This window comes from Mobula birostris, chromosome 22 (assembly GCF_030028105.1).
Source record: "Mobula birostris isolate sMobBir1 chromosome 22, sMobBir1.hap1, whole genome shotgun sequence".
Taxonomy (NCBI): domain Eukaryota; kingdom Metazoa; phylum Chordata; class Chondrichthyes; order Myliobatiformes; family Myliobatidae; genus Mobula; species Mobula birostris.
Genome location: NC_092391.1, coordinates 16,430,917 through 16,454,349, shown reverse-complemented (window position 1 = coordinate 16,454,349; position 23,433 = coordinate 16,430,917). Strand labels below are relative to the sequence as shown.

The 23,433-nt window shown below is 40.0% G+C and overlaps 1 protein-coding gene across 7 annotated transcripts in view; it reads right to left on the bottom strand.

Moving 5' to 3' along the window:
- Window positions 1-23,433, bottom strand: part of LOC140186182 (rap guanine nucleotide exchange factor 1-like) — a 177,728-nt gene that overhangs the window by 44,853 nt on the left and 109,442 nt on the right. For 4 of the 7 annotated variants that reach the window (XM_072240117.1, XM_072240118.1, XM_072240120.1 and 1 more), the window contains one exon: window positions 8,325-8,579. The exons of the other annotated variants lie outside the window; for them this stretch is intronic. In XM_072240117.1, the coding sequence (XP_072096218.1) occupies window positions 8,325-8,579 (255 nt within the window). The remainder of the gene's footprint in view (window positions 1-8,324; window positions 8,580-23,433) is intronic. 7 annotated transcript variants of the gene reach the window in all.

Sequence of the window (23,433 nt, the reverse complement as noted above, 5' to 3'; positions counted from 1 at the left end):
ATCTCTGCCAAACTACCACCAGCATATCACCTGCAGCACCAGAAGATCCAGCACACTCAATCAATGTTACACTACCATCAAGAATGCCTATCATTCTGTCACTCAACTGTACTTCAGGAAATCTCACCATCTGGCTCTCCTGAATCTATCTATATATAGGCAAAGGCTAAAGAGCAAGGCACTAGAGGAAAAGACAACAAAGATGGTCACAGGAGGCAAAAGAAAGGCTATAGGACTACTTTGAGTCAGTGGACTGGGCCATGTTAATGGACTCAGATGACTTCAATGAATATGCCATGGTTCTCACGGACTTTTATCAAGACAAGCATGGACAGGTGAGTCTCCACAAAAATATTTCAGAGTTCTCCACAATCAGAAGCCCTGGATGAACCAAGAGATCCACTGACTAAATCGGTGATATTTAGGACTGGTGATCCAGTAAAGTACAAAAGGTCCAGATATGATCTCCAGATGGCAATGTAGCAATTTCTGACTAAACTTGAATCACAGAGGAACACCTGACAGTTATGGCATGACCTGAATGTCATCATCTCCTTCAAAGCAAAACTATGTAACATAAACGGCAATAAGTTTTTGCTCCCAGAGATCAATGTTCATTTTGATCAATAAAATATAGAAGCACCTTCATGAACTCCCATAGTTCTTGACAATACTGTAACCTCAGTCTGAGGCCTATATGAGAGCATCTTTCACGAGGGTGAATCCAAGGAAAGCACCTGGCCAAGATGGTGTACCCGGCAGAGTACCGAGGATCTATGCTGACCAACTGGCTGGAATGTTTACAGATATCTTCAACCTCTTGCTTCAACAGTCTGAAGTACCCATATACTTCAAGCAGGCTTCAACCAGACAAATACCCAAGGAAAATGTGGTAACCTGCCTCAATAACTAATGTCCAGATGCAGTTACATCCACTGTGATGAAGTGTTTTGAGAGATTGGTCATGAAGCATATCAGTCCTGCCTGAGGAGTGGCCTGGATCTGCTCCAATTTGCCTACCATCACAACAGGTTAACACAAGACACCATTTTACCTCCTCCACACTCGCATCACCACTAAATACAGCTCCAATGCCATATTTAAGTTTGCTGACAACACCATGACTGACAAAATCAATGGGGGTGGCATATAGGAAGGAAATTAAAATTTGGCTGAGTGGTGTCACAACAGCACTCACTCAACATAAACAAAACCAAAGTGCTGATTATTGACAATAGGATGAAGAAGCCAGGGATCCAAAAATTAGTCCTCATAATGGAACAGGGATGGAGAGGGTCAGCAGCTTTAAATTCTTTGGCATCAATGTATCAGAGGATCTGTCCTGGGATCAGCACGTGAGTATCATTACAAAGAAAGCACAAATGCACCTCTACTTTCTTAGAAGCTTGCATTGATTTGGCACATCAATAAAAACTTTTGACAAACTTTTACAGATGCATAGTGCAGAATATCTTAACTGGTTGCATCACAGATTGGTATGGAAACACCAATGTCCAGGAATAGAAAGGGCTACAGAAAATGGGAGACATGACCCAGTCTATCACAAGCAAAGCTCTACCATCACTGAATACATTTGCATGCCATAAGAAAGCAGCATCCATCAAAGACCCCCACCAGCCAGGCCCTGCCCTCTTCTCACTACTATCTGGCAGGGAGTACAAATGTCTCACGTCTTAGAACAGTTATCTTACAACAGACTCTTGAACTGGCATGAATAACTTCAAACACCACAACTCTGAACTGATTCTACAATCTACAGACTTACTATCAAGGACTATTTATAGCTCATGCTCTCAATATATTTCTATTTGCACAATTTGTCTTCTATTGCACATTGGTTGTTAGTCAGTCTATGTATAGTTTTCCATTTTCCTTTCCCCCCCAATGAAGAAAATTAATTTCAAGGTAGTAAATGGTAACATATACATACTTTGATAATAAGTTTATTTTGAACTTTTAACAAATTGGAGCACAAGAGGTTGAAGGGCGATCTTCGAGGTTTATAAAATTATGAGGAACATAGATGGGGAAGAGAGTCTTTTTCCAAGGGTAAGGATTCTAAAACTTTGAGGTGAGAGGGAAAGCATTTAAAGAAGATCCAAGGACCATGTTTGCCCCACACGAAGTGTACTGGGTATATGAAACAAACTGCCACAAAAAAAACTGGCAAAAGCAGGTACAAAACAGCACTTATAAGAGCATTGACAGGTATATAAAGACCATGAGACACATGTAGGAGTAGAATTAGACTATTCAGCCCATCAAGTCTTCTCTGCCATTCAGTCATGGCTGATTTATTATCCCTCCACCACATTCTCCTGCCTTCTCCCCGTAACCTTTGATGCACTTACTAATCAAGAACCTATCAACTTCCATTTTAAATATACCCAATTACTTGGACTCCACAGTCATCTATGGCAATAAATTCTTAAAGAAATTCCTCCTTGTCTCTGTTCTAAAGGGAAGTCCTTGGATCGAACAGCAATAGAGAATATGGGCCAAATCAAAGAAAATGGGACAGCATTTCAGCCCACATGGACATCAGGAGGAAAAGCCCATTTCTGTGCTGTAGGACTCTAACTTTTACACGTGTACAGTTAAACATGGAAGTGGAGGGTTTGCAGTGGTACATTTTAAATCCAGCCTTGAAGAGGAGAATAAAAAATAAAATTGCCTCTCAGTTACATCTGGAAAAGAACCCAATACTACACTGTGCGATGTAGGACAATGAAATAATATGGCACATGGAAAGAGATCAATTTTTTAAAAACATGGATATTGCTTTGTTAATTATTTTATTTAGTAAATTGTTTTAAATATAAAAAATTTAATTTTAATTAAAGTAAATCAACTGAAACTTCCATCACTTGTCAAAAGAATTTGAAGCAGGGCCACCTCTACTGCTGAGCTCCAAGTTGCAATGTGTCTGTGCGAAAGAGCCTCTGCATCTGACCCACTGCAGACGTGAGTGGGTGTGGTGCAGGAGCAAGCCAACAAAATCTGGCCCAATTATAGCCTAGATAGGGATCAGCTCAGTAATGTGAGATCACATTCAAGGAAGGTGTTTATGGAGTACTCATCTGTAAATAAAAAAGGGCTTCAGGCAAGGTAAATATAATTTTTTCTATAGTATTATAGAAAAGCAACTGTACATATGGTGAGGGGTGGTAGGTGGTTGAAAGAGGGAAAAGAACATTGCTTCTGGAAAATATGTAGTATTTTGAAAGAACAGGTGTTTTTTTTTCCCATCGATAGAGGTAATTTTATTTTTCACCCACCCAGGCAAGGCTGGATTTAAAATGTACCACTAGTATATCCCTCACTTCTACATTTAATTGAGCTTGCATGGAAGTCAAAGCAAATGGCACGGTAGTGAAGCAGTAAGTGTAATGCTTTACTGCGCCAGAAATCAGAAGATTGGGATTCAGTTCCCATTGCTGTCTGTAAGGAGTGTGTCCGTTCTCCCGTGGCCATGTGTGTTTCTTGCAGGTACTCTGGTTTCCTCCCACATTCCAAAGAAGCACTGGACACGGTTAGTAAGTTGTGGGCATATTATATTGCAGTTGGAAGCATGGCAATGCTTGTAGGCTGCCCCCAGAACATTTTTGATCTCTTGGTTGTTGATACAAATGACACGATTCACAGTATGTTTCAATATATGTGACAAATAAAGCTAGTCTAATCTTTATTTAGAATCTCTATTTTTAAATGCTCAGAAATTAAGTCATCAAATCTACATTCAGTTTTCTCCTTTCCAATAGTCTACTAAGAAATGCAACAATGAAATTCAATCAACCTACAATTTCTTTTCCTTGAGAATCCTGTTGACTAATTGACTTGAATCCATAAATTTAAGAGACACTGAATTTAGTGAAACTGAAAAAAGATTTTAAAAAACAGCTCAAGTTCCGTAAAAACACCATTAACCTCAACGTTTTGTTGAAAGATTTGTAATAGTAGAAGGTTTACTCCTATAATCAAGAAATTACCTGAAACTCAACTGTCAGTCATTTTCATTGACATCTATTCCATCATAAAAATTGCTTTGTGCACCATTTGTAATACCACTTGACACTGTCCTCAGCTCATCTCTACTGGACTTCAACTCAAATATTTTCTATACAAAAACTTATGCTCATCTAAAACTCAAATTAGTGCTCCAAACTAAACTGTTCTCAGATTTGTTCAGCTTTCCGTGCTTTCACTTCTGACCCACACTAGCTCCCACTGACAATACCTCAATGTTAAGCTAGTCCACCATTCCAACCGCTTCCTTCCGAACTTCACTGATCTCTGCAACAGTCCTGGCAGCATTCTGGATCTCATCTCCCAGAATTCTGTCTTTAATTTCACCATTGCTCTGCATCATACAAACTTTCACTGCCTCAATAAATTATGGTTTTTAGATCTTTGTTGTAACTAACCAGATGAACAAATTTTTTGGTCACCAGCCCTCTATCACCTGCTGTCTGCCATACTTCTTTTTTAGTGCTTTGTGGATTTTCATTTAAAAGGTGCCACCAGCAGAATCAAAGCTTGGCTTCACTTGTTGACATGCACATTGATACTGCACTTATTTCACATACTCAAGACCAAGTAAAAGTTTACTTCCCTTAGATTAAGTACATTCCTATTAGAATGAAATATCCAAAAGGGGTGTTATCAACAAATGAACCTGAAGTCTTTCACACTCATTTTGAATAGTTTATATGAAACAAAATAGCTCAGGGGTCACCAGGATAACTCAAGCTATGTCCTGCTGCCTTGGAGTTTTGTAGCCAGGTTTATTTAAATCGCTAGTCTAAATCAAGCTATTATCGCAACTAAATCGAGCTGCAACATTATCCTTCATTACAACTGCTGCTTCTAGTTCCTTGACTTTAGTTTTACAGTTTTACTCAGAACAAGTAACCCTGAAACATTTCTCGTCTCCCTATCCTTTATTAGACCATAAGACTTAGGAGTAGAATTAGGCCATTTGGCCACCAAATCTGCTTTGCCATTCAGTCACGGCTGATCTTCTTTTCTTTCTCCCTCCTCAGATCCACTCACCGGCCTTCTCCCTATAAGCTTTGATGCCATGTCCAATGAAGAATCTATCAAGCTCTGTCTTAAATACACCCAACGACCTGGCCTCCATAGCTACCTGTGGTAATAAATGCCACAAATTCACCACCCTCTGGCTAAAGAAATTTCTCTGTATCTGTTTTAAATGGACACCTCTCCACATCCTGAGGTTGTGCCCTCTTGTCCTAGACTCCCCCATCATGGGAAACATCCTTTTCACATCTACTCTGTCTAGGCCTTTCAAATTTCAGAAGGTTTCAATGAGATCCCCCACCCCCCACCCCAATCCTTCTAAATTCCAGCGCGTACAGGCCCAGAGCTATCATATGTTCCTCGTATGATAACCCTTTCATTCCTGGAATCAGCCTTGTGAGCCTCCTCTTAACCCTCTCCAATGCCAGCACATTTTTTCTTAGATGAGGAGCTCAAAACTCTTCACAATACTCAAGGTGAGGCCTCACCAGTGCCTTATAAAGCCTCAGTATCACATTCCTGCCCTTGTATTCTAGACGTCTTGAAATTAATACTAACACTGCATTTGCCTTCCTCACCAACGACTCTACCTGCAAGTCCCAGGTCCCTTTGTATCTCAGATTTTTGTATTTTCTCCCCATTTGGAAAATAGTCCGCACATATGTTTCTTCTACCAAAGTGCATAACCATGCATTTTCCAACATCGTATTTCATTTGCCACTTTCTTGCCCATTCTCCTATTCTGTCCAAGTCCTTCTGCAGGCTTCCTGTTTCCTCAACACTACCTACCCCTCCACCAATCTTCATATCATCTGCAAAATTGACAACAGTCATCTATTCCATCATCTAAGTCATTGATATACAGCATAAAAAGAAGTGGTCCCAACACCGACCCCTGTGGAACACCACTCGTCACTGGCAGCCAACCAGAAAAGGATCCTTTTATTCCTATTCATTGTCTCATATCAATCAGCCAATGCTTCAATCACGCCAGCAACTTTCCTGTAATACAATGGCTCTTGGTAAACAGCCTCATGTATGGCATCTTGTCAAAGGCCTTCTGAAAGTCCAAATATACAACACCAACTTTTATCTATCCTACCTGTAATCTCCTCAAAGAATCCCAACAGGTTCATCAAGCAAGATTTCCCTTAAGGAAACCATGCTGAGTTTGTCCTATCTTGTCCTCTGTCACCAAGTACTCCATAACCTCATCCTTAACAACTGACTCCAACATCTTCCCAACCACTGAGGTCAGGCTAACTGATCTATAATTTCCTTTCTGCTGCCTTCCTCCCTTCTTAAAGAGTCAAGTGCCATTTGCAATTTTCCAGTCCTCTGGCATCATGCCAGATTCCAATGATTTTTGAAATATCATTACTAATGCCTTTGCAATCTTTATCACTACCTCTTTCAGAACCCTAGGGTGCAGTTCATCTGGCCCAGGTGACTTTTGCACTCTTAGGTCTTTCAGCTTTTAGAGCATCTTCTTTCTTGTAATAGCAACTGCACTCACATCTTTTTCCTAATTAAATTTGTCAACAACACTACATTGATTCGCCTAATCTCAAACAATAACGAGGTGGCCTACAGGGAAGAAGTCATCTCTCTGACACAGTGGTGTCAAGAAAATAACCTCAATGTTGCAAAAACAAAGGAGCTGGTTGTGGATTACAGGAGAAACGGAGACGGGCTAACCCCTATTGACATCAATGGATCTGGAATTGAGAGGGTAAACAGCAAATTTGTCAGCATCCACATCACCGAGGACCTCACGTGGTCTGTACACAGCAGCTGTGTGGTGAAAAAGGCACAACAGTGCCTCTTTCACCTCAGATGGTTGAAGAAGTTTGGTATGGGTCCCCAGATCCTAAGGACTTTCTACAGGGGCACAATTGAGAGCATCCTGACTGGCTGCATCACTGCCTGGTATGTGAACTGTACCTCCCTTAATCGCAGGACTCTGCAGAGAGTGGTGCGGACAGCCCAACGCATCTGTAGTTGTAAACTTCCCATGATTCAGGACATTTACAAAGACGGGTGTGTAAAAAGGGCCGAAGGATCATTGGGGACCCAAGCCACCCCAATCACAATCTATTCCAGCTGCTACCACCCAGGAAACGGCATCGCAGCATAAAAGCCAGGACCAACAGGCTCAGGGACAGCAGGGCATTAGACTGATTAACTCACGCTGATTTGAGTGAATTTCTGTGTTACACTGACTGTTCTATTTACTATAAATTAATACGATTGCACATTGTACATTTAGACAGAGACGTAACATAAACATTTTTACTCCTGTATGTGAAGGATGCAAGAAATAAAGTTAATTCAATTCAAACCCTTCAACATTTGGCACACTGCTAGTGTCTTCCACAGTGCAGACTGATACAAAATGCTCATTTAGTTCATCTACCATCTCCTTGCCCTCCATTATTATTTCTCTGGCCTCATTTTCTAGTAGTCTTATAGCCACTCTCATCTCTATTATTTTTACATACTTGAAAAAGCTTTTTCCTATCAACTTTGATATTGTTTGCTAGCTTGCTTTCATATTTCATTTTTTCCCTCCTAATGAATCTTTTAGTTGTTCTCTGTAGGTTTTTGAAAAGCTTCCCAATCCTCTGCCTTCTCACTAAATTTGCTCACTAATTTCCCACCAATTATTTCTTTACGCTCTCATTACTCTTCCTCCTAGTATGTACAAACTCTAACATTAGAACTTCCTTTCTGAACTACTTTGTCTCATCAGTACACATTCACAATCTGAACTATTATAATTGATAACTTTTCATATTTAGGATTTAGTACAGCTCACATAACAAATGCAGAACCAAAGAATGCTTGGTGAAAACCAGTTGCTTTAAGTAGCTTGTTTGCATCAGGCAGATAATATTGCTCTTGGTGAATGATACTTTACCTGACAAGTTTGCTCAAGTGATCTATAAACTTATGAAATAACTATTGAAAGAATAAATCATTAGCATTAAAGCTATTTTTCTTACAAAACAGTCCATTTGGTATAAACACCAAGTTACATTTCGAAACTACCCTTTTTGAAAATAAATATTTTCACTGGAGTAGAATTTTATTTGAACTGAGAGCATAATTGCATGCTTCAACTGCAGTGTTCATTTAGTTTTAATTTGGAGAATAAATATAAAGATATTAACCCAGTTCTTCTATGCCAGTTTCAGATTTAAGATGTTTGATAAAGAGTGCAGATTTTGAAAAGCACTGAAGTATTCATAAGCAATTCTCACCGAAGTAGTTTGGAGAGAGGTGGGAAAAGCAGATGCAGGAGGAAGGCAGACAGGAACAGGCTTTGCATTGTCATGAGAGCGGTCCAGCAGTTCCGTAGCTTTCACTATGCCTGCTGAGCCTGGCAAAGTTAGGTCGGAGCTCCTTGATTGATGCACAACTGGAAAGTGGGAGGAGATAGTGCAAAGAGAAGGAGATGCAGAGGTATGATGGTGAGGAACAAAGTCCTGCGAATAGGATCTAAAAACCGACTTGAACTGAGGAGACAGAAAGAAAGAGAAAAAGCAGGTTCAAAGGTCATATAAAAATCTGGCAAACCTACTGTATGTATGCAAGTCAACTAAATGCATCTTAAGGAGATGTAAACCCCTACAACAGACGTCTCTCCTCGCACCCCCCGCCCCCACAATGTACCTGGCCTTTCTAACTACATTACTCATCCTGAACAATCATCAATCCCTCAGATACAGTGGACTGGATTTTTGTCAGTCAAAACCAATATGTAGACTGCAGTTGTATGTTTAGATACCAAGTCACCAAGTTAATGCAGAGGAAACAATCAAGTATAAAGCATGCTGGTTTAATTTCAGACAAGAGTTAAAAGCAAAAGTAATCATAATCATTTCAAATCAAATGTTGAAACACAGTGGTTGGTGTACTCAGATGATATTCTAAATTTTCTGATGAAGAATCACAAGGTAATTTTTAAACTCAAAAACAGTTTCTCATAGAAAGCTTGCATGCAACTCAGGGGTTGCATGCAACCTTACAGATTGTAGCAATGAAATACAAACAGAAAACACTCAGATCGGCACCTGTGAAGAGGAAAAAAGGTTAATATTGCAGTGTGATTATCTTTTGATAAAAAGTTTGAAATGAAATATGTTTGTGTGATAACCAAGAGACTGGGTTACACAAGTCATCAAGGCACTGATTGAAAAGATGGTGAAGGCTAGAAAATCACAGATAATCTATCTGGAGGAGACCTAAACAGAAAATGAATGAGAATGGAGAGAAGGAGGAAGAAAGAGAAGCTAGAGCTTCGAGAAACTAAACACTGCCAATACTAGACATAGCCAGTGGGTTAGGCAGCATCTGTGGAGAGAGAAGAATTAAGTTAATATTGTAATTTGATGTCAGTTCAGACAGAAACCAATAAGCCCAGTTATGTGAAATTGTTGAACTCATTGTCAAGACCTAGGACTAGAGATACAGCCAGTAACAAGCCCTGCCAGCCCGAGTCCCCAATTACATCCATGTAACCAATTAACCTACTAGCCTGGCTTTGGACTGTGGAAAGAAACTGAAGCACCTGCAGCAAACCCACACCATCTTGGAAGAATGTACAAACACCTTACAGACAGCACCGGGAAATGAACATGGGTTCCAGACATTGTAAAAGCGTTATGCTAAATGCTACACTATCTCACTGCCCCAAAGGTTATATAGGGCTTTTCTGAAACAGCCTGAGAGCAAACACAGAAGTTAAAAAAAGGAGTGGGAGGGAGTTTATGGGTGAAAGCGGGTGATTCTGAGCTTCCAACACAGGATCCCTCATGGACTGCATAGAGGAGTTCTCCAAAACCCAAGTGGAATTTGGCTTCTCCAATGTAAAGGAGACCACATTAGAAGCACCAAATCTAATATACTAAATTGGAAATACAAGAAACTGTAAATGCTGGCATCAAGAGCAAAAAATCTGCTGAAACCTGGATGCAAAAATCACAATCTGAAATGCTGACCATCCTTTGCCTCCAGATATGCTCTTTGATCTCCTGTGCTCCTCCAGCAGTTTTGTTTTACACACAAAATTGGAATTAGTACAAATGAATTGCTTTTACACTTATACAGAATCAGAATCAGATTTATTATTATCAGCATGTGCCATGAAATTTGTTAACTTAGCAGCAGCAGTTCAATGCATACATGATAATACAGAAAGAAAAATAAATAAACAGTAAATACATATATGCATATTGAATAGATTAAAATAATCTAAACTCAGAAATAATATATATTAATAAAAAAGTGAGGTAGTGTTCATGGGTTCAATGTCCTTTAAGAAATTGGGGAAGAAGCTGTTCTTGAATCGCTAAGTTGTCTTCAGGCATCTGTACCTCCTTCTTGACTGTAGCAATGAGAAGAGGGCCTGCCCTGGGTTATGGCGGTCCTTAATAATGGACATCACCTTTCTGAGATATCACTCCTTGAAGATTCTTGGGTACTACGGAGGATAGTACCCAAGATGACTAATGTTACGACTTTCTATAGTTTCTTTAGATCCCGTGCAGTAGCCTCCGTACAAGCCAGTGATGCAGCCCATCAGAATGCCCTCCACAGTACATCGAAAGAAGCTTTTGCATGTGTAGTTGACAAACCAAATCTCTTCAAACCCTAATGAAATATAGCTTCTGTCTTGCCTTCTTTATAGCTGCATTGATATGTTGGGACCAGGTTAGATTTCAGAGATCTTGACACCCAGGAACTTGAAATTGCTCACTCTCTCCACTGGTTCGTATTCCCTCATTTTACCCTTTCTGAAGTCCACAATCAGCTCTTTCGCCTTACTGACATTGAGTGCAAGGTTGTTGATACGGCACCACTCAACTAGCTGGTATATCTCGCTCCTGTACGCCCTCTCATCTCCACCTGAGATTTTACCAACAATGGTTGCATCATCAGCAAATTTATAGATGGCATTTGAGCTACACCTAACCACAGTCATGAGTATAGAGAGAGTAGAGCACTGGGCTAAGCACACACCCGAGGTACACCAGTGTTGATCCTCAGCACAGAGGAGTTATTATCACCAACACACACAGATTGCGGTCTTCCAGTTAGGAAGTTGAGGATCCAATTGCAGAGGGAAGCACAGAGGCCCACGTTCTGTAACTTATCCAACTAGGATTGCGGAATGATGGTGTTAAACGTTGGGCTATAGTCAATGAACAGCATCCTGACATAGGGGTTTGTATTGTCTGGGTGATCTAAGGCCGTTTGAAGAGCCATTGAGATTGTGCTTGCCGCAGACCTATTGTGATGATAGAAAAATCACAGTGGGTCCAGGTCCTTGCTGAGGCGGGAATTCATTCTAGGCATGACCAACCTCTCAAAGCATTTTATCACTGTAGATGTGAGTGCTACTGGGCGATAGCCATTCAGGCGGCTCACATTACTCTTCTTAGGTACCAGCATGCCTTTTTGAAGTAGGTGGGAACTTCTGCCTGTAGCAGTGAGAAGCTGGAAATGCCCTTGAATACTCCCACCAGTTGGTTGGCTCAAGTTTTCAGAGCCTTACCAGTTACTCCATCAGGCCCTGCCACCTTGCGAGGGTTCACCCTCCTTAACGACAGTCTACCACTGGGCTTCAAGACATAGATCACAGGGTCACTGGGTGAGGCAGGGATCTTCACAGCTGTAGTTATATAGATTCTGAGGTGGAAAGACAGGAAGATGCCATGGATTGGAGAAGATAGAAAAATGAACCTTGAAGTCTCTGGATACAAAATACAAGGCAAGGGGAAGATGTGCTGGTGGAAGTTTCATACTGAAGGTAACAAAAATTAAAGAGGATAATCGCTTGAATGTGGAGCTGGGTGAGGTCTAAAGAAAGAAGTGCAGGGCATGGAACTCCATCAAAATCTTCCATGGATGAGGATAAGGGAAAACTTCTGTAAAGATCTGGAGTGGAAAATATCATTCAAAAAGGTATGATGGAATTGCAGAAACTGTGAGAATGGATTTCCTTACAAGAAAGGGGCAGAAGGAGTCACTGTGAAGATAACTATGAGCATGTATGACCTTATAACGGATATAGACTGCAAATCCATGGTATTGAGCCAGTGAAGCTGAGAAAGAATCGGACACAGATGCTTTAAAACAAAAAAATAATAGCCAAATGGAAATTAGCAGCAAAGGCAGTGAAGCCAATAAAAAGTCCTATTAGCAAAATATTAACACTATGTTAAAGTTCTAACAATGTTATTCAGCTAGTTAAAGGATCTAGTTGCAGTTGTATTAGTGTGCGTGGTCGCAAGATATCTACTTTTACTGAATCAGGCAAGAAATTATCTAGCCAAGAAGAACATGGCATTCTTGCATGGACCAACAAGGGAACATAAACCACTGAAAATAAATTGGAGAAGGTTAATGAGTTTTCACGAGTTTAAGAAATAATATTAATACTACAGCCTAGCCCTGAACCTAATGAATTGCTTTATATGCAGTTATTTTCTTTCAAAGTGGTCCCACTGCAACAAATGACAGTCTAGCGTCAATCCCGATGATTAAATAAACTTATTCATCGGCATTTGATTCAATTTGTGTTGGTCAGCAATAAAAGACAGGTTACTTTGTCAAGATCAGCAAATATGATACTGAATGTTATACAGAACAATGGTTTATTTGCACAGACATCACTAACATTTAATTTGCTTGGAGACATTAAAGCAAAAGTAGTGTTTAAAAATAAGGTGAAAGATTTGCTCAAATGTTTACTTAGACTCAAACTTTGCAAACAATTAATAAACATTTTATCAAAGCAAATACTGCTTCTGTGACACTGAAAATGACTAAAATAGGTTCATAAATACACATCACAGGTTTGGGTATCCTAGGTCCAAAGATCTGATGCAAATTAAGAAAACTAATTTAGAAAGTTATTACCTCATACTCACCACATAACAGATATAATTACCGGGAAAAAAAACAGAAAACTCTGACATTTGTAAACAAATCCAAATTGAATTAAGGGTTGCAAGATCTGTGAGAGCCAAGTAGCAGGTGAACTCCAGTCTTGCGCTGATGCGCAATGTTTTCTTAAAACACAAGTTTTTAACCAGTGCAATCCTAATAGCTTATTATCATAAACTTTGACGAAGAACTGCAAACAAAATTCATTATATCTAACTGCTTTCCAAAACTTTCTGAAGAAAGCAAATATTATGACAATCAGCTGCCTTTGTATGTAGTCAACCGTATCCAAACAAATTAAGTTACCTCAAACTGAAAGCAAATTAAATTGCATTCATATTGGGTGACACTAATCTTTAATGGTACTAAAATCCGTAATGCCAAAAATAAAACCTCAATTCTCTTTAGTCTAAGAATTCTCTTCTGAAAATTAGCTTAGTATCTTTTTGTTACTGAACAGAATTAAAGGAAATACAAGTTTATTTAATGCACAGTTAAACAGTATGGTCCTCTTGTCTTGTTTTACGTGTCTAACCTGTTAATTAAACTTGCTCAACAAAACTGAGCAAGATCAGATACTAATACTGATGAAATATCCGCAACTTATGACAACTTGGCAAAGTGAATAGGGGAAGCAGTTAAGGTAGGAAGTAGGCAGTAGCAGCAATAGCAAGAACATAAGCAACTCTACATGCACTCAAAAACTTAAAAAAAAAAATCTGTCACCTATTAATCTTTTGGGTTTATTGTTAGCAATATAGATCAAACAAGACAGAAATAGTGAAAAGTAACATTTAAAAAGACTAATCCGTGATATTAATATTTTTCTGTCAATGTTTCAGTTATCTTTTCCACATTACATGAAGATCACCACAACAATTCAAGTCTATAGATGCAAGTGTTTATGCTTTAAGATAGTGCCTGAATTGATTTAGGATAATTGAGTCCCAAAATATCAAAAAATTCTTCAAACCTTTTGCCATTGCTTATCCATACAAGTTCTATTTGTCTACTGTTTCACTGTCCGCAACTGCTATAACTTGAGAACCACTTCATTTCTATATTAAAATTAAATTAATATAGCTCATTTTTGCTGAACTAGAGAAATAAAAAATAACCACTAAATTGAGGATTTCATAGTCAGCATTATATTTAGATTGTTGCAGAGTATGAACATAGCTAGAGTTTCATTTGCCTAAAACCTGCAAACAAAGGACATACTAACAAACTCAATTGAAATTTGCCATAAGGTGTAGGAAGGAAATTGAGAAATATTCTTGTACGAACTTGCTTTACTTAACTTAGTGTTCAATCTTGTCCTGCTGAAGGGTTTCACCCCGAAACGTCAACTGTACTCTTTTCCATAGATGCACCCTCTTCCTCTCATTTAAACTCCCAACTTATCCTGGTGTCAAATTTTATTTAACTTATGAAATCTAATGTACTAATGATCACAAATATTCCCAACAGTCAACAATTTATTTATAATGAATGATTTAGCTTTTGATTGCTGGTGAAACTTCTCTATTAAGAGCTAGACATTATTGGATGTAATCGTATTTCAATCTCATTGTCATAAACTCAACTATAGGTTCTCTACATTTAAGTCTAAGGAAGATATGGGGGGGTTGTTAAAAGGTGATAATTAATGACTCAAGCAATTAATCCACACTAACTGATACTGCCACGATGTCAATGTAAAAATTACCAATTTAAGAATCTTAGTGTCCCTGCTCTCCCATAATGCAAATCTGTGTGTTACCCCAAAATGTGGTACAAAGAATCAGTAAGATAGTCCATCAAGGATGAAAACCCACCAATAACTTATTATATTGATGAAAAATATAGGATATACTCACCCTATATTTTTATAAATAGATTTGGAGAACAGCAAAATTCAGCTGCACCAGCAAATTTCAATATTGTTTTCCTTTACTAAATATTGGCATACTTTACTAATTTTGTGTTGTGTTTTACCTCCAAATTTAAAAAATTCAATTTTAAGCTAAATATTATATGTAAAAAAGATCATACTTTCCAACCTTTGAATCAGTAAATCCAAGTAACACCAGATCCAATATCATTATGATATATACCTTTAATTCCTCACTTACATAATAAGCCACAGCAAATCTGCCAAATTATTAGCCAATGTAAACATCCTTACTTTCACTTTATCACCAGAAAATCTCGACTGTATACACTGCAGAAATGAGCCACACATGCAATATACTGTTTTTTTTAACGCTGAAAGTCGATTATAAATTATAAATCTAAAACATCAAAGCAGTTTTTGTTTTAAATTGTGCGGTTATTTGTCCAATGACAGTCCTTTTTCTCCACAATATTTAATGATGCTATAAGCCAAGTAATCGATGTCAAGCAGTCTAAATTTCATCAGATCTAGAGCACTAAACCTCTCCTGATTAAAGAGAGCACCAACACAATCCGTTCCATCCGTTACATGCAATTCCTGGGTAACCCACAAATTTAATTGTGTTGACCCATTGCAGAGAAGATCCCAATGTAATTTTATTGTTAAATATTAAACTTTAAGGTACTGTAGATCTAGTCTTTTTGGCTTAATGACATTCTTATTTACCATCTCCCAAAGATCTACATTTAATCACTTACTTTTGACAATGGAGTTAATCTCTTCCTTCTTATCTTTCTAGATTTTTGTAAACTTTTAGTCACAAAAGACTAGAAAAATTTCCATTGCAAATGCTCATATGCTGCTATGTTCTAGTGTGGTTGTTGCAATTAACTTTTTCATTGCACTTGTGCATACATGTGCATATGACAAATAGAACAAACAACAAGAATGCAGGACAAATCTAATTAAATTAATCAATAATTCATGTAAAGACAAACAACAGGTTGCATCTGTGCCTGTGCCTACTGGTGGGCCAAAATTAATTGGCAGTTACACACTACTTATCTAAAGGAGGTGTATTTTATAATCTATACATATCTAAACAAATCATAATTACTAGTTACCCAAGGCAGATCAAACTGGGCCTAGTCATACCAAGTTAGCAGGGTTTCAATGAACGTTAAAATTGCTCTGTATTTAGGATCCTGATCATTCTCAAGTTCCTCATAAGCAATTCCTAATTGCTATTGCGCGAAACTACAAGAGCAAAAATGATCTCTTGGCAATTTATCACTAGTGGTTCAAGCATTACAAAACAGAATGGAGAACTCGCTTTTTGATGTACTGGAGGCTCAAGAAAAGGACAAAAATAGGAACCTTCTAGATTGTTGAGGCAGGATTAAAAGTTCAAGATATAATGTTGTAAAAATGGTGCCTTCATACAAAGTAAAACAAATATTTTTAAAAACATGACTTTAGAATAAATATACAGCAACAATCTCAAGTGGCCCTTTCTCTGCAACAATTCCAGGTATTTGTAACTTATGATCACACCACTCCATAATAATCAATTAAAATCTTAAATGTACATGCAATTAAATTTATAAATGTAACAAGTTAAAGGGTAATTTGTAGCTTTACTACATCTTTAAGATAATTAATTTTAATTACCAACTTGGTAAACTTCAGCACAGAGAGCAGAAAATTTTCAAAAAAGTTAATTATCAGCATTTTAGCTATGAGAAATAAATATTGAATTGGAATTCATAGCTAAGCAGGGAAGAGTGTTGTGTATTTAATATTTCAGTAATATTTGAGTAATATTGCAAATATAGTACAGTACACATACAGTATACAATATAATTGAACTACTATATATAGACATCCACAGCATAGTAAATCTTAAACTGTCCAATTCAGGCACAAAGATTTAATCACTTTGGAGGATTTTGTACTCTTTTGGCATAACATCTTTCCTGACAAGGGTGCTTACTCTGCTTGGCAGGTGAGACTTGGGGCTATAAACAATCTCAGGTTCTGGGGCCTCTTCCGGGATAGTTGTTGGAAATTACTCTGGGACTGCAGGAAGTAGTTCTGACAGCTCTGAATACCTTTCTTCTGGACTTTGGCATCCTGAACAGTGCACTTGATCTGCTGATATATTCCAGGTAACCAGACAAAACTTCGAACCAACACTTTCACTTTAGCCACGACAGTATATTGCACCTCCAATGTTTCAGGTTTCAGCCTGGATGGTACAACAACTTTCAATCCCCACACAAGACAATCTCCATCAAGGGCAAGTTCATCCTGGCGCTTGTAAAAAATTGGGGAACTGCAATTTCTACTGCATGTTCCAGCCATTTTGGGTTGCCACGTAGACCTGAGACAGTGTGGGTCTCTTCTGGTATCCCTTTAGATCATCTCTGTTGTATTAGAGAGACTTTCAATTTGCATTAGGGAGAATATGTCAACAGGATTGCCCTCTTTTGCAACATTTTCAGTTATTTTCTTTTCTAAGGGTAAATGGGACAATCGATCAGCATTTCTATGATTTATTGTTCTCTTGAATTCGATCTTGTAATTGTGTCCTCCAAGAAACAGTGCCTATCTTCAGCATTTGTGCTGCTGCTGTGAGTGAAACACCTTCTGTGGATTGAAAATGGACACTAGTGGTTGATGATTTGTAACAAGGGTAAACTCTCTCCCATACAAGTACTGGTTTGAAAGGTTTTACACCCCAAATCAGACTCTGTCAATCAGTGGGTAATTTTTCTCTGCAGCAATAAGTGAATGTGATCATTGGGACCTCTTTTGGCGCAGGCATGACCTGTACAAAAAGGACGGGTTACACTTGAATCCTAGGGGGACCAATATCCTGGCAGGGAGATTAGCGGGGGCTACTGAGGTGACTTTAAACTAGAATGATTGGGGGGGTGGGAATCAAATTAAAGAGGCTAGGCGTGAGGAGGTTAGTTCACAACAGGGGGATGGGAACCAGTGCAGAGAGACAGAGGGGTGTAAAGTGAGGGTAGGAGCAACAAGTGCTAAGGAGAAAAGTAAAAGTGGCAGGCCGACAAATCCAGGGCAAGCATTAAAAAGGGCCACTTTTCAACATAATTGTATAAGGGCTAAGAGAGTTGTAAAAGAGCGCCTGAAGGCTTTGTGTGTCAATGCAAGGAGCATTCATAATAAGGTGGATGAATTGAAAGCGCAGATTGTTATTAATGATTATGATATAGTTGGGATCACAGAGACATGGCTCCAGGGTGACCAGGGATGGGAGCTCAACGTTCAGGGATATTCAATATTCAGGAGGGATAGACATGAAGGAAGGGGAGGTGGGGTGGCATTGCTGGTTAAAGAAGATATTAACGCAATAGAAAGGAAGGACATAAGCCGGGAAGATGTGGAATCGATATGGGTAGAGCTGTGTAACACTAAGGGGCAGAAGACGCTGGTGGGAGTTGTGTACAGGCCACCTAACAGTAGTAGTGAGGTCAGAGATGGTATTAAACAGGAAATTAGAAATGTGTGCAATAAAGGAACAGCAGTTATAATGGGTGACTTCAATCTACATGTAGATTGGGTGAACCAAATTGATAAAGGTGCTGAGGAAGAGGATTTCTTGAAATGTATGCGGGATGGTTTTTTGAACCAACATGTCGAGGAACCAACTAGAGAGCAGGCTATTCTGGACTGAGTTTTGAGCAGTGAGGAAGGGTTAATTAGCAATCTTGTCATGAGAGGCCCCTTGGGTAAGAGTGACCATAATATGGTGGAATTCTTCATTAAGATGGAGAGTGACATAGTTAATTCAGAAACAAAGGTTCTGAACTTAAAGAGGGGTAACTTTGAAGGTATGAGACGTGAATTAGCTAAGATAGACTGGCAAATGACACTTAAAGGATTGACGGTGGATATGCAATGGCAAGCATTTAAAGGTTGCATGGATGAACTACAACAATTGTTCATCCCAGTTTGGCAAAAGAATAAATCAAGGAAGGTAGTGCACCCGTGGCTGACAAGAGAAATTAGGGATAGTATCAATTCCAAGGAAGAAGCATACAAATTAGCCAGAGAAAGTGGCTCACCTGAGGACTGGGAGAAATTCAGAGTTCAGCAGAGGAGGACAAAGGGCTTAATTAGGAAGGGGAAAAAAGATTATCAGAGAAAACTGGCAGGGAACATAAAAACAGACTGTAAAAGCTTTTATAGATATGTAAAAAGGAAAAGACTGGTAAAGACAAATGTAGGTCCCCTGCAGACAGAAACGGGTGAATTGATTATGGGGAGCAAGGACATGGCAGACCAATTGAATAATTACTTTGGTTCTGTCTTCACTAAGGAGGACATAAATAATCTTCCAGAAATAGTAGGGGACAGAGGGTCCAGTGAGATGGAGGAACTGAGCGAAATACATGTTAGTAGGGAAGTGGTGTTAGGTAAATTGAAGGGATTGAAGGCAGATAAATCCCCAGGGCCAGATGGTCTGCATCCTAGAGTGCTTAAGGAAGTAGCCCAAGAAATAGTAGATGCATTAGTGATAATTTTTCAAAACTCGTTAGATTCTGGACTAGTTCCTGAGGATTGGAGGGTGGCTAATGTAACTCCACTTTTTAAAAAAGGAGGGAGAGAGAAACCGGGGAATTATAGACCGGTTAGCCTAACGTTGGTGGTGGGGAAACTGCTGGAGTCAGTTATCAAGGATGTGATAACAGCACATTTGGAAAGTGGTGAAATGATCGGACAAAGTCAGCATGGATTTGTGAAAGGAAAATCACGTCTGACGAATCTCAGAATTTTTTGAGGATGTAACTAGTAGAGTGGATAGGGGAGAACCAGTGGATGTGGTATATTTGGATTTTCAAGAGGCTTTTGACAAGGTCCCACACAGGAGATTAGTGTGCAAACTTAAAGCACACGGTATTGGGGGTAAGGTATTGGTGTGGGTGGAGAATTGGTTAGCACACAGGAAGCAAAGAGTGGAAATAAACGGGACCTTTTCAGAATGGCAGGCGGTGACTAGTGGGGTACCGCAAGGCTCAGTGATGAGACCCCAGTTGTTTACAATATATATTAATGACTTGGATGAGGGAATTAAATGCAGCATCTCCAAGTTTGCGGATGACACGAAGCTGGGTGGCAGTGTTACCTGTGAGGAGGATGCTAAGAGGATGCAGGGTGACTTGGATAGGTTGGGTGAGTGGGCAAGTTCATGGCAGATGCAATTTAATGTGGATAAATGTGAAGTTATCCACTTTGGTGGCAAAAATAGGAAAACAGATTATTATCTGAATGGTGGCCGATTAGGAAAAGGGGAGGTGCAACGAGACCTGGGTGTCATTATACACCAGTCATTGAAAGTGGGCATGCAGGTACAGCAGGTGGTGAAAAAGGCGAATGGTATGCTGGCATTTATAGCGAGAGGATTCGAGTACAGGAGCAGGGAGGTACTACTGCAGTTGTACAAGGCCTTGGTGAGACCACACCTGGAGTATTGTGTGCAGTTTTGGTCCCCTAATCTGAGGAAAGACATCCTTGCCATAGAGGGAGTACAAAGAAGGTTCACCAGATTGATTCCTGGGATGGCAGGACTTTCATATGAAGAAAGACTGGATGAACTGGGCTTGTACTCGTTGGAATTTAGAAGATTGAGGGGGGATCTGATTGAAACGTATAAGATCCTGAAGGGATTGGACAGGCTAGATGCAGGAAGATTATTCCCGAGGTTGGGGAAGTCCAGAATGAGGGGCCACAGTTTGAGGATAGAGGGGAAGCCTTTTAGGACCGAGATTAGGAAAAACTTCTTCACACAGAGAGTGGTGAATCTGTGGAATTCTCTGCCACAGGAAACAGTTGAGGCCAGTTTATTGGCTATATTTAAGAGGGAGTTAGATATGGCCCTTGTGGCTACGGGGGTCAGGGGGTATGGAGGGAAGGCTGGGGTGGGGTTCTGAGTTGGATGATCAGCCATGATCATAATGAATGGCGGTGCAGGCTCGAAGGGCCGAATGGCCTACTCCTGCACCTATTTTCTATGTTTCTATGTGATGCAAAGGCCATGGGATATTCGCTTCCATCACTCATAATAACATGTAACATATGTGCACCTACACCATAAGGCGAGGTATCACAGGCAAGTTTCACAGGACAGTGTGGATCATAATGTGTGAGCAGTGTCTGATGACGCCATTTCATTTACCTTTTGAAAAGCCACCTCACACTGCTTTGTCCATTGCCATTTCTTTCCAATCTGTAGTAATGAGTTCAAGGGGTGGAACATAGTAGCCAGGTTTGACAGGAATCTGTTATACTAATTGACAAATCCTAAAAAGGACCACAACTGTGACATGTCCTTTGGCTTTGGGGCATCAGAAACTATTGTTTGAATATTCTCAGCACACTTATGTAATCCTTGTGCATCAATGGTATGACCACAATAAATGATGCTTGGTTTAAAGAATTCCACTCAACTTGGAATGAATTTTTCCAGACTCCATGTGATCTCGCTCACTGGCTACTTCATTCACTGATGGTATATGGAACAGGATGGGCTTTGCAAAACTTGGGTGTGACACTTTCATTTAACACTATTTTACCCTTGATATGTTTGAGTTTTCCAGTGCCATCCGTAAACATTGCTGTGGCATCATGAAGAATCTTTACTAATTCACTTTCAGTTGACTCTATTGCAGGAGGTGTGGCATACAAATGGTGGATGAATCTCCAGTCAGGTTGTAGTTGTCTTACGGTGGACATTTTGGGCCGAGACCCTTCGTCAGGACTCGCTGAAAGAAGAGATATTTGATCTGAAATGATAGGAGAAGACAGAAGGGGGAGGGATGAAACTAACAGCTGGAAAGTTGATTGGCAAAAGGAATACAAGGTTGGAGAAGGGAGAGGATCATGGGGCGGGAGGCCAAGGTTGAAAGAAAGGGGGAGGGGAGCACTAGAGGAAGATGGAGAGCAGGCAAGGAGTTATTGTAAGAAGAACAGAGAGAAAAAAAGGGAAAAAATAATAAATAAATAGGGTGGGGTGAGAAGGGGAGGGGGGCCATTAACAGAAGTTAAAGAAGTCAACATTCATGCCATCAGGTTGGAGGCTACCCAGACGGAATATAAGGTGTTGTTCCTCCAACCTGAGTGTGGCTTCATCTTGACAGTAGAGGAGGCCATGGATAGACATATCAGAATGGGAAAGGGACGTGGAATTAAAATGTGTGGCCACTGGGAGGTCCTGCTTTCTCTGATGGACAGAGCGTAGGTGTTCAGCGAAACTGTCTCTCAGTCTGTGTCGGGTCTCATCAATATATAGAAGGCTGCACTGGGAGCGGTATATCACCCCAGCCGACTCACAGGTGAAGTGTCGCCTCACCTGGAGGGACTGTCTGAGGCCTTGAATGGTGGTGAGAGAGGAAGTGTAAGAGCACCCGGCACTTATCCTTGTAAGCGGAACAACTGCTACACATGCCCTTACACTTCCTCCCTCACCAGCATTCAAGGCCCCAGACAGTCCCTCCAGGTGAGGCGAAACTTCACCTGTGAATTGGCTGGTGTGATATACTGCGTCCGGTGCTCCCGGTGCAGCCTTCTATATATTGGTGAGACCCAAAGCAGACTGGGAGACAGTTTCGCTGAACACCTACACTCTGTCCGCCAGAGAAAGCAGGATCTCCCAGTGGCCACACATTTTAATTCCACATCCCATTCCCATTCTGATATGTCTATCCACGGCCTCCGCTACTGTCAAGATGAAGCCACGCTCAGGTTGGAGGAACAACACCTTATATTCCGTCTGGGTCGCCTCCAACCTGAAGGTATGAACATTGACTTCTCTAACTTCTGTTAATGCCCCTCCTCCCCTTCTCAACCCATCCCTTATTTATTTATTTATTTATTTATTTATTATTTCCCCCCTTTTTTTCTCTCCCTGTCCCTCTCACAATAACTCCTTACCTGCTCTCCATCTTCCTCTGGTGCTCCCCTCCCCCTTTCTCTCTCCCTTGGCCTCCCGGCCCATGATCCTCTCCCTTTTCCAGCCTTGTATCCCTTTTGCCAATCAACCTTCCAGCTCTTAGTTTCATCCCTCACCCTCCCATCTTCTCCTATCATTTCAGATCTCCCCCTCCCTCTCCCACTTTTAAATCTCTTACTATCTCTTCTTTCAGTTAGTCCGGACAAAGGGTCTCGGCCTGAAACGTCGACTGTACTTCTTCCTATAAATGCTGCCTGGCCTGCTGTGTTCCATCAGCATTTTGTGTGTGTCGCTTGAATTTCCAGCATCTGCAGATTTCCTCATGTTGCAGTTGTCTTAATCACTCACAGTCATAGTCATACTTTATTGATCCCGAGGGAAATTGGTTTTCATTACAGTTGCACCATAAATAATTATATAGTAGTAAAACCATCAATAATTAAATAGTAATATGTAAATTATGCCAGGAAATGTCCAGGATCAGCCTATTGGCTCAGGGTGTCTGACCCTCCAAGGGAGGAGTTGTAAAGTTTGATGGCCACAGGCAGGAATGACTTCCTATGAC